The 13,203-nt window shown below is 30.8% G+C and overlaps 1 protein-coding gene across 1 annotated transcript in view; it reads left to right on the forward strand.

Annotated features, from left to right (window-relative positions):
* Positions 1 to 13,203, forward strand: part of LOC139523004 (E3 ubiquitin-protein ligase TRIM45-like) — a 70,077-nt gene that overhangs the window by 22,836 nt on the left and 34,038 nt on the right. Inside the window, exons 5-8 of the mRNA XM_071316719.1 lie at positions 2,977 to 3,063; positions 4,322 to 4,392; positions 8,144 to 8,208; positions 12,782 to 12,872. Coding sequence (XP_071172820.1) covers positions 2,977 to 3,063; positions 4,322 to 4,392; positions 8,144 to 8,208; positions 12,782 to 12,871 — 313 coding nt within the window. The 3' untranslated portion in view covers position 12,872. The remainder of the gene's footprint in view (positions 1 to 2,976; positions 3,064 to 4,321; positions 4,393 to 8,143; positions 8,209 to 12,781; positions 12,873 to 13,203) is intronic.

A 13,203-nucleotide genomic window follows, 5' to 3' on the forward strand; every position in this document is an offset into this window, starting at 1 on the left:
AGCTGGCATATACAGGATATATGTATAGTTTATGAACTTATTTTATTATTATTACTAGTTTTACTTACAAGTGACAAAATAATGCATATCAATTAGGCCTGTTATGATAATATCGTAATAAAAATATGTCGATGTTTATCTTATTTCATGATCCGTTCAGTTTATTAACATTACATGTTCAATCAGTGTTCAAATCGCTCGAAATTTTGAACACCTCGCGTTAAAAAAAATATACCAGGGTACCAAATACCGGAAACAGATATCGGCTGGTGATTTAGGCGGTTTAACGAAGAATGGATACACATAAGGAAGAGAACTGGAGAAGGGACTTCTATCCCACATGAACATGAAAGAAGTGAGTAACAAATTAGGATAATCTCCATAGGTAGTTCGATGGCTTCCTTGTTATTTTCTCATGTCAGATATATATTTGTCAAATATTCATAACTGTTATATCCAAATATTCAACAAAATAAAAGACGAATTAAAGAACAGGATTTAGATTAAACGTTCATAACAAATGATTTCCTAAACTGATTAATAACCAGTCTGTGATCGTCTGTCTGTTATACAGAATGAATGATGATTGTTGCCAAGTTATCCACGTATATTAGCTGAAGATCGCTGAACACTAAGTGTTAAGAACTCTAACATCAAGTGTTCAAAAATGAAACACAAAGGCATTAAAAACTGAACACCACACATTCAATTGATGAACACTAAGTGTTTAGAACTCTAACATGAAGTGTTAAAAAATGAAACACAAAGGCATTAAAAGCTGAACACCACATATTCAAATGATGAACACTAAGTGTTAAATAACTCTAACATCAAGTGTTCAAAAATGAAACACAAAGGCATTAAAAACTGAACACTGCACATTAAATTGATGAACACTAAGTGTTAAATAACTCTAACATCAAGTGTTCAAAAGTGAAACACAAAGGCATTAAAAACTGAACACCACACATTCAATTGATGAACACTAGTGTAAACATTTGGAACACCATTTCAGTTGACTTTTTTTATTTGCAGGAATCGTTAGATTGAAATGTTTGAATTAGGAACCGGTAGCCAATAATCCCACGAAGATCATTTCTGCATGCTATAAAGTGTTGGAAAAAAAAGATATAAAAAAAGGTATGACAATATATGTTTATTAATAGCTTATGTGGGTGTATCATTTCTATATCTGTATACCTTAGGTCAAGAAATCGACTTTTGTAATTTATAATGTCAAAACTTGCATTTCAGCGCCATAGAATATCAATTTGTACTCTAGACGTAGTATATATCGAAATTAAAGCATAACAATCATTGCATAATTTGATGTTTTATAAAAAAAAAAACTCTCTTCTATTAATTTTAAATTTTATTTTGCAGGATATATAGGCTCATAGACATTACTTGTTGTGGATGACTTTGACATTTGGAAGTTGATAACAACACATAAAATGCCACTTAGTTGATAGCTTTAAGTGAAGATGCACTGAAAAGTGGAGCGTTCATTGTATGTGATCGTACAAGAACTCTTGGAATTTGCAAACTTTTAAACTTTCATTGTGACAAATACCTATATCATAAACTATCTACTTATCACTTTGACATGCTTTTTCGGTTAGGATACACATGATGTAGCAACTATCTTTTCATGTAGGGGTAAAATACTTATTTGTGATGTGAAGTCAATTTAAAAACATTATGTATGTGATTTCACTGACTGTTACTTGTGATATCATAAGGTATTCTTGTGTACTTTTTTTTTACATGTCTTACATATATGCTCATTTGATTATATAAAGAATTACTTGTTAAAATATGTTTTATTGTTATATTTTGCCTGATTCAATATAGTTTTTATAACAGTTTAATTAAGTTTAGTATTTTTGGAACATTATGTACGCTTGAAAATAGAACATGTTCTACATTTGAACACCATCACTTTGAACACCTATGTCAACTGTTCTGAATGTTAACATCTGGTGTTCTGGATCTTAACATTTCTGGTTTTGAACATGTTCAGTGCGTTCAAAAAGTGTAACATGGCTGTTGAACGCGTCGACGTATTAAGATTTTGAACATTCGGACACGTTAAATCGTTGAACACTAATGTTAAGGTCTCTAACATCAAGTGTTCAAAAATGAAACACAAAGTCATCAAAAACTGAACACCACACATTCAATTGATTAACACTAGTGTAAACATTTGGAACACCATTACACGTTCAAAAAGTGTTACAAAAAAGCGTTCAAGCAGTGTTCTATTTGTTAACACTTAGATTTACAGTGTATATACTGTGAAAATAAGAGCTTGGGCAAGCCCCTCGCTCTAATTTTCATAGTATTTACCTTTCTATACACTAACCGACACTTGTAAAGTCTGTTCCACAGATAATATAAGCATTAAGTAAACTATGTTTGGTATATGTAATGATTGTGAGCTGCTTTTTTTAGCAGTTCTCTTCGTTTACCACATTTTCATGGATCAATGGTCAATGATTAAATTCCTTTTTAAGATACTATATTCAATAGGCCAACTATATATAATGTATGTAGACTTTTTTTTTGCGGTCATAGAATGTAATGAGTACGTATGATGTTGTTAGCATCTTGATTGGTATAATGACTCCTATAGGAGGAAATTTGTATTTATTACCATTTAGGAAAATATATATTAAAAAGAACCAGGCTTATAATTTGATACGCCAGGCGCACATTTCGTCTACATAAGAATCATCAGTGACGCTCAGATCAAAATAGTTAGAAAGCTAAACAGCTATAAAGTTCAGCAGTGAGGACCCAAAATTTCAAAAAGTTGTGCCAATACGGCTTTCTTATCTGGAGATATACATTGATAGAGATGAATCTTTAAGAATTGAAAAATAACTGTCAGTATAGGTTTCGTTTTCATGCGATGACCGGTTTCTATAAGAGTTTTTGCAATTTTTACTGTCATTATTTTTAATTCCTTTCCAGGAAAATTTTTGCTATGCCCAGAACGGATGAAAATCGAAAGAAAACCCTAGGTGTATTTCTTCATTGTAATGGAGAAAACAGTTCAAAGTAAGAAATATCATAATAATACAATAGTTATATGTAGAAACTTAGATTTGTATTACTTTAAAGCAGTTTCTGTGCATTAACTAGTGTGAACTGTTCATGTAATTCTTGTTTATGTGGTAAATGATGTCAAAATGGAAGTTGAGTGTAATATTGACAATTTTCACTTATTTCGTTCTTGGATTATGCATGTTCTTGATAACTCGGAATGTTTTGTCGGTTCTCTGCTGTAACTTATGAATAATTCAAACAATACTTTTTAGATTTTAATATTTTGCTCTGGTTGAATAATGGAGGTCAAGTGAAATATTGAGGATGTTCTCTTTTCCCATCAGGTGTTATCAATGGTCCTTGATAGATAGATAGAAAAGAAGGACTTGATGCTGTTTCCTTGAAATAACTAATAAACCTTTTAACTAATGCTTTTCAAACTGTAGTATAGATATTGTTACTGATAACAAAAAAATGGGGTCATGTTAGATGTTTGACATACATTTGGGGTGTATAATGTGTCCATATCTAGGCATACAGGAGCAAGAATCATAAATTCGTAGCAGTGAATGGCGTAGAACTAAGTGTTAAACTTGCCGTAAATCAAAAATAATTTCTGGTGTAAGACTGTCTAAAGGTATAATTATAGACCCCCAGAATGTCATGTTTCAAAAAACAATTTTTTCCAATATTTGGCTTTCTGGTATTCGCTTGTAAGAGTTACACACATGCCACTTGCGGTGTTTATTTTATGTATTCTTTGGAATAATTTGAAATTGGACTAACACAAATGTATTGATGATGAACTAGTTGATACATTGGAATGAAAGAAGAAAAACATATGGCGATACTTTTGTAAGTAAACTTAGTTATCATGTACCATTGTTTTTAACAGCGTAATTCTAGAACTCCTCGTCATTTTTATCCAATACTGTACATTTAAAGATAAAAAAAAGTGTTAAATTAGTGATTTTTCAGTTTAGAATTAATTAGTTAATAATTCCCATTTAAACTTGTATAAGCCACACGTCTGGCTAAACTACATCGCTAGTATAGGTAAAGTTATGAATTTTACGCCAGGTTTCTCTGTGTTACAGGAATCACATTTTTCACGAAATTGGCACTAATGTAAAATATGTCTGAAAGCGTCATTCATTAAAAAATATCAATTTCATTTGTATAAGCGGTACGAGTTCTACAGAAAACACATTTTTTTTCTCTGACTGAGTTATAGATTTAATTTGTGTACCGGTATATGTTTCTTTTGAAGGTCATGGTCTTGTAAAGCAAAAGCCACCATTAGAATACTTAAACATGATGAATCACAACCGTATCAAAGAAGTAAGTAAATCATACATCTTTATTGCGGTAATTTTATAAATGATAACATGTCCTTTTGGTAAAAGTATTAATTGTTTTCTTTTGAGAAAAATATTAGGATAATGTTAATGACATATAATACTAGTATGTAAAACATTTTGATCTCAGTCCAAATTCAGACAGTTTCAAGCTTCTATAGTGTGCCTCAACAGAGTGAACTGTTCATGATTTATTCCGCTAAGGTACTCAGCAGATAGATAACCATACAGTTAACTAAAACACCATTGCTCATAGTAAAGTTTATTCCTAATTCTGGCATGAATGTATATAGACAACTGTGTATGCAGGTAAAAAGCTGCAACAAGAATGAAAATACCATAATGTATTTGGAAAGGCTATTATATTGAACCAAAAATACAACAATAAAAGTGTAATTTTCTTGCTAAAAATTGACATAGTTGAGGAAGTTTAGTAGATACAAAAAAACAGCATTTAACCACTTCAATATCATATTAAATAAATGAATGTGCTATGAAATATTCAAACTTGACAAATGCTTTAGCATGAATACTAGAAATATAGCTCAGACGGGGTTCCTTACTCAAAATATCATGTAGGAAAAATGAATGTAAATACTTTACTCTAGAACCTCATAATTAACTTATTTGCATCAAAAATGTGCACATACAAAATATAAACCTTAGTAATAAATATTTAACTTACATAGTTGTTTGCCATAAACGGATGATAAAGCTACAGATTGATAAAGTTTAACATTGGTCCAATGTCATTGTGGTTCACAATTCAAAACAGGAAACAGGATATCAACAAAAGTAAACGTGAAAGTGAAAGTAACTTCAAAGTGAAAGTGAAAGCACAATCACATAAAGGTCAAATGAAAGTAAACAATTAACGTTCTAAAAAATGAAATTAATTAATTGCTGATAATAAATATGATATACAAACAGAACATGCTTTTTCAAAGTTTAGATGTGGTGTAGCACCATTAAAAATTGAAACTGGTCGATATGAAAGAAAAAATCTAGACGAAAGAGTCTGTTTTAACTGCAATGTTTTAGAGGATGAAAAACATGTACTTTTAAATTGTCCCTTGTATGAAGATCTAAGACATGCTCTTTTTATTGATATATTGTGTCATAATGATATGTTTTTAAACTTGTCTGATGAAGAAAAATTTATATATATGTTTAAAAATACCAATATTTGTAATATTGTTGCCAAAACCTGCAATAACATTTTAACAAGGAGAAACAGTATTTTATATCATTAACTACTGTATTTGTAGTTTTTTATAAAATGAATAAGTATTATTTGTATTTTAATAGTCTCTCATAATTCTTTTAAGAATGGCACATACATGTATTTAATTGTTTTAACTATGTTTACTGTATAATTAATTTTATAATTGTATCTTGTTTTAATCATGTTGTATGTGGTGAGACTTTAATAAACTATTGAATCTGAATCTTCAATCTCTATAGTCGTATCAGGCTACGCTCGGCGAAGTGTTTTATCATTGTCTGATTGTTTTTCGACAGGCCATAAATTATACCAGTATATTAAGGATGGCAACAAGTACTCCTCGGAAGGTAGAGTTCTCTAGTACAATTTTAGTACTAGGATTCATTTTCCTGTTTAAAATCTTAAGACATCTCTCTTCAAATTTCTACTCTTTAATTATAGGTTAGACAATAGTTGGTATATAAATAATTTTATGAAGAGTTAAATCCCAAACATGACCAAGTATTGTCTGAACAATTAAAACATATTCACACTTTCGAGTGACTTTACCAAATTATCTTTTTGTGATAATCAAACATAAATAAGAATTCACTTTTCATGGTGAAGTGCATGTATAACATAGGCGATGATCATTTCAATGAATGGAATGAAATAGTGCGGACAAAAAGGATAAATTGTTCAAACATTTGAGTTTTTTCTTCTGCTTCAGGTACAAAAATAATACTTAGATTTCTTGATTTTTATAACCACACAATGTTGTATAAATCCCCTTTCTGCAGTTTGTATATTTTTGGATAATTATAAAACTCATTCTATAAGTAATTGAATTACGCTCATTCAACATCAATCATGTCTGGTTTAAAAATAGTATAAAAGATCATTTTACCTTCGTCTTTGACCCAATTTCATTTCTTGATTGTTATATATATGTACAATTATTATAAAGATTATATATGTACCATTATAAAGATTTGCAATGTTCAAAATGTCTTTTTTTATATAATTTTTTTCTCTTCCATCTTTTCATTAGACGAGAAGGGGTTAGTTTGTTCTCACATATTGTGTTGATACAACAAAAAAAGTAAAATCACAAAAATACTGAACTCAGAGGAAAATCAATTTGAAAAGTCCATAATCACATGGCAAAATCAAAAAACAAAAAAACAAAACGCATCAAAAACGAATGGACAAGAACTGTCATATTCCTGACTTGGTACAGGCATTTTCAAATGTAGAAAATGGTGGATTAAACCTGGTTCTATAGCGCTAACCCTCTCACTTTATAATAACAGTCTCATCAAATTCCGCTACATTTACATGATGCGTTAAATAAACAGTCACAATTAATAAAATAGTCAAAATATGGGTACATCAGTCATCATCGTATAACAACTTAACAGGACACAAAAACATCTACTATCTACGAACACATGGATTGATTTGAGTGTCTGACGTCAGAAAAATTATATACGTCACATAAATTTGTCGTTCAATGTGCATACAATAGTTATCAAAAGTACCAGGATTATAAACAATTTTAAAATTTACATAGGCAATGTACGCATACAGGGTTAAAAAATCAAAAGTATGTAAGAATAAATTACAGAAATAGACCAGATTCAAACCAGTCCAAAAGTTATACATAGAATTTATGAGAATCCAAAACTTTTTAAAAGGGAACAATTTAACAGGACACAAAAACGAACACATGGATTGATTTGAGTGTCTGACGTCAGAAAAATTATATACGTCACATAAATTTGTCGTTCAATGTGCATACAAACAATTTTAAAATCTATATAGACAATGTACGTATACAGGGTTAAAAAATCAAAAGTATGTAAGAATAAATTACAGAAATAGACCGAGATTCAAACTAGTCCAAAAACTTTTAAAAGAAACAAATTAACAGGACACAATATGATACTGTTAATCTATAAAATTATTGCAAAACGTGTTTGAGCAGCTCCAGCAACCTGGCAACTTCTGTTACTTTCAAAGGGATTTTCAAGTGCAGGAAACAGACTTAAACAGTTATGGATAAAGCAAGTCATTAGAAACCATACGACATTCAAACAGGTACCTGTTTGAATGTCGTATGGTTTCATAATGACTTGCTTTATCCATAATGACCCTGTAGTATCATTATATGCCATGTTGGCTGTAACAGGTAATGTTTGTTTTGATTGTTGTTTAACTGTGAATTTGAGCAAAACGTTACTCAGTTTGTAATCTATGTATGCTATGCATAAAGGATCTTATCTTGTACTTGATCAAAAGGGGAACAGTGCACATGGCATACTTCTTTTTCCTGTGCTTTGATTGGCATCAATAGCAATTAAGTGAAGCAATATTAGTATTCAAAGTATGTATATATGACATATTCCCTATAGAAACTTGATTTTGAATATTTTCATCCTGCTTTGCGTTAAAGGCCCTTGATATTATTTTTTTATTAATGAAAAGTTTATGTATATATGAATTGACAGATCGTTTACATTTTTTCCAGAAATTCAGCATGTATTTTGCAGCAAGGAGAATGATTGGGGATATAGTAATTTTATTTCATGGAAAGTAAGTAGACCTGTATTTGACTAAAAATATCAAATCAATGAAATTAATCGCTTTTTAATAAACAGCCTTTTTGTTCTCCAGAATATTTTATTTCAATTGCAAAACCTTTCCTGTAACTTTTACAAACTATCACTCTGGTGTCAAATAGTTTCAATTATCACAGTTGGTCAGTTTTCCAAGGAATTACTGCTACAATATAGACCAGCATATGATTGTGTCAATCCATCTCTGTTTCCAGCATATGATTGTGTCAAACACATTTCTTGTTTCCAGCATATGATTGTGTCAAACACACTTCTGTTTCAAGCATGATTGTGTCAAACACATTTCTGTTTCAAGCATGATTGTTTCAAATACATTTCTGTTTCAAGCATGATTGTGTCAAACACCTTTTTGTTTCAAGCATGATTGTGTCAAATACATTTCTGTTTCAAGCATGATTGTGTCAAACACCTTTTTGTTTCAAGCATGATTGTGTCGAACATATTTCTGTTTCCATCATATGATTGTGTCAAACACATTTTTTGTTTCCAGCAGATATTTGTGTCAAACACATTTCTGTTTCAAGCATATAATTGTGTCAAACACATTTCTTGTTTCCAGCATATGATTGTTTCAAACACATTTCTTGTTTCCATCATATGATTGTGTCAAACACGTTTCATGTTTCCAGCATATGATTTGTCAAATACATCTTTATTTCCAGCATACGATTGTGTCTATACATTTCTGTATTCAGAATATGATTGTGTTAAACACATCTGTTTCCAGCATGATTATGATTGTCAGGGACATTTGTTTTTCGAGCATTCGATTGTGTCAAACACATTTCTGTTTCAAGCAAGATTGTGTCAAATACATTTCTGTTTCAAGCATGATTTTGTCAAATACATTTCTGTTTCCAGCATATGATATATGATTGTGTCAAAGCCATTTCTGTTTCAAGCATGATTGTGTCAAATACATATCTGTTTCAAGCATGATTTTGTCAAATACATTTCTGTTTCAAGCATGATTGTGTCAAATACATTTCTGTTTCCAGCATATGATATATGATTGTGTCAAAGCCATTTCTGTTTCCATCATATGATTGTGTCAAACACATTTTTTTGTTTCCAGCATATATTTGTGTCAAACACATTTCTGTTTCAAGCATATAATTGTGTCAAACACATTTCTTGTTTCCAGCATATGATTGTTTCAAACACATTTCTTGTTTCCATCATATGATTGTGTCAAACACGTTTCATGTTTCCAGCATATGATTTGTCAAATACATCTTTATTTCCAGCATACGATTGTGTCTATACATTTCTGTATTCAGAATATGATTGTGTTAAACACATCTGTTTCAAGCATGATTATGATTGTCAAGGACATTTGTTTTTCGAGCATTCGATTGTGTCAAACACATTTCTGTTTCAAGCATGATTGTGTCAAATACATTTCTGTTTCAAGCATGATTTTGTCAAATACATTTCTGTTTCCAGCATATGATATATGATTGTGTCAAAGCCATTTCTGTTTCAAGCATGATTGTGTCAAATACATTTCTGTTTCCAGCATATGATATATGATTGTGTCAAAGCCATTTCTGTTTCCATCATATGATTGTGTCAAACACATTTTTTTGTTTCCAGCATATATTTGTGTCAAACACATTTCTGTTTCAAGCATATAATTGTGTCAAACACATTTCTTGATTCCAGCATATGATTGTTTCAAACACATTTCTTGTTTCCATCATATAATTGTGTCAAACACGTTTCATGTTTCCAGCATATGATTTGTCAAATACATCTTTATTTCCAGCATACGATTGTGTCTATACATTTCTGTATTCAGAATATGATTGTGTTAAACACATCTGTTTCAAGCATGATTATGATTGTCAAGGACATTTGTTTTTCGAGCATTCGATTGTGTCGAACAGATTTCTGTTTGCAGCATACCATTGTGTCAATCATATTTCTGTTTGCAGCATAAGATTGTGTCAAAGACCTTTATTTTTCGAAAATATAAATGTATCAAAAAATTTCTGATTCCAGCATATTTTTTTTTTTAATTCTGAATAATTGAAAACAGGGGGGACAATAACTAACACAAAATTACATGAAAGCGTAGCAATAATTCTGACAATATAAAAAATCATCATTGACAATGAATTTATTCATCTTTTTGCTATCCTAATATGGTATGTATGCCCTGGTTTTTTTTTAAATAAAATCCTTTTGTTAAAGTTGAAAATTAAAAAATGATAATTTTTAATAACTGATAATCAAGGAGTTTATAAAACATTTCCGGCACAAATTATCTCATTTCCATGATTTGTTTTTTGCCCCAACCCTTCAGTCATGGTTTATTGACTTTGAAACTTTAGTACAGTTAACATGCATTGGTCTGTGCTTATTTCATTTTAAGGTGAACCTGTAGTATTAGGTCAATGTAAGAAAATGTCCCTCGTTTAACATCAATTCAAGACCAATGAAGATAAACCCTATTGAAAATATTTCCTAAGTTATTCCTTTGCAGTACCATGATTTTAAGTGCAAATTGCAAATTGAAAGCAATCGTTTATCTCCAGTGCTCAAAATCTCTTAGATTTTATATATTTTTACCTTTTAACATGAGACTATCATGATAAGCAAAACCTGTCAAGAATTTATCAACAAGACGTGATTTAACCAACACAGTTTCCATTCAAGTCACAATAACTGTTTAGTGTCTTTAAATATCAGCTGTATTTGTACGAGGCTAGGAAACAAGGTGTATGCGAGCTTTTAGCGAGCTACTACACCTGTTTCGAGCCGAGTACAAATACAGCTGATATTTAAAGACACTAAACAGTTATTGTCTTTATCCTGCAATTAATTCTGTATATATATTGTTTGTGTTTTGAAAGACACAAAAACTAACATATTTAGCATTTATTATCGATTTGTAATCCCTTGAGGCCCGCGTAGTAATATCAAAATCACACATTACGCTGAAGACGGGTTCGCAAAAAAGAATCTCGAATGGTCAACAATAATACATCGCTCAAGGTGAATAATTATCTATTTTAACATAACAACTAATTTCAACAGTAAAAACAAATAACAAAACATTGTCAAATTTGAAACAGAAGTGTACGCGTTGTCCTACGCTTCAGACTTGACATTCACTAAACATGCATGCTGAAATTGACATGGTTGATTTTGTAACACAATCATACACATTCAAGTTTTGAAATCGACAATTGTCATCGTCATTGGAATGCAACTGGAATACACATTCTGAGGTCACACAGGTTCAAACAATACTCAGTCCGGCAGTGGGCGGAGCTTTAAAGCGATATCTGTATAGTATACAGATACAGCATAGCGATATCTGTAGGGCTGTATCTGTATAGTAGGACACCCAATTGCAGGATAATTATAGATTATCGTTGATCATCTCAACGAGATTGATTTTCTCGCTTGAGCTGGGACAGCGAAAGTGAGAAAAGCAATCGAGTTGAGATGATCAATGATAATCTGTTTATCGCTATTTTACCTATGACGACGTTGTCAATTTCATGTCAATTTCCTTAGCAACGCCACGTGGCCTCCTTAGTTTCTAGCGATAATTTTTCCATCTCAAGCGAGAAGCATGATATGAAAATTATCACATAAAAAGATCAAATGCAAAATGCACAAAATAACGATAAATACTAATATTTGTGTAGCATTGTAAAACAAATATGCAAAAATGCACGCTGGAATAAAAATAAATGTGAACATTGTTGAATCGCTTTGCTTTGAACATATATTTGTGTCAATATTGACATCACTCAGGTAAACAATATCTGTGGAATTTAGTTTTATAGTAGTTGAATAAATAAAAGGAGTAGGTCCGGTAAGGACCGATTTTGGCCTCAAATTTCAGATTCATCTGACAAAAGATTTTGACCACTTTTTAAACACTTAAAAGTGTCTATTTCATTTGATTCAATTAATTTATGTGAAAGATTTTAACTAATTTAGTCATTGAAAACGTTCCGATTCAAGCTTAAATATGACAAATCTACATAATATGCCGAAAAATGTCACTTTTCAGATGGTTTTTGTCAAAAATGAAAGTGGCCGCATCCGTGTTTATCCTCAACCTTTATATATGTTATTTATTATCATAAAATACAACTTACATTTCAATATTTAGAATGAACAAGAATGCGGCCACTTTCGTTTTACACGGAAACCGTCTAAAATTTAACTAAAATGCTAGAATTATGAAGATTTCAGTAATTTAGCATGACTTATGGGTGCTAGTACCCGATATGTGTGCATTGTATTGTCAAAAACAGCTCATATTTATGTAGCAGAAGCATTCTACTGTCCATTAAATAACTAAAAGTTTACATTTTAACAATTTTGTAAAACTGGTATATTTTGGGGCCAAAAAGGAGTCTTACTGGACCTACTCCTTTATCTTATGAAGTCAACGATGCACTTTTGATTTATATCTTGCACAATACGTTTCTCATAGTAATTTAAAAGTAAATAACTAACATTTATCATTGAAACAAAGTGCTATATATAGTGGTTTTTTTCAGGATTTGATGGAGCCAAACAATGGTTATGTAAATGACAACAAAATAAGACTTGAAATATATGTCAATCCTGATAAACCAAAAGGAGTCTGAGGTATTTGCTCATATATTGTTTATGCCAGTATTTTCTCCAATTAAAATACAATATATTTGTCCAAATTTTCCATGAAGGTTTGGCAAAGTTTTTGATGTCTTAGGAAAAAATTACTACAGATTCAACCTGAACACACTGGCATAATCTAAAATCTCTAAGTCTTCCTTTTTCTTAATATTTTTATATTTTTTTAACATCAAATAAAGTACACATATTCGAACTACACTGAACACACAACAAGAAATTAAACAAGTACACAAACAACCAAAATTGTATCGGGTCAATGAGGCGACAATGGTAACTAAAACTTTTTATCATAGTGATGATAATT

The sequence above is a fragment of the Mytilus edulis genome, chromosome 5 (assembly GCF_963676685.1).
Source record: "Mytilus edulis chromosome 5, xbMytEdul2.2, whole genome shotgun sequence".
Classification (NCBI taxonomy): Eukaryota; Metazoa; Mollusca; class Bivalvia; order Mytilida; family Mytilidae; genus Mytilus; species Mytilus edulis.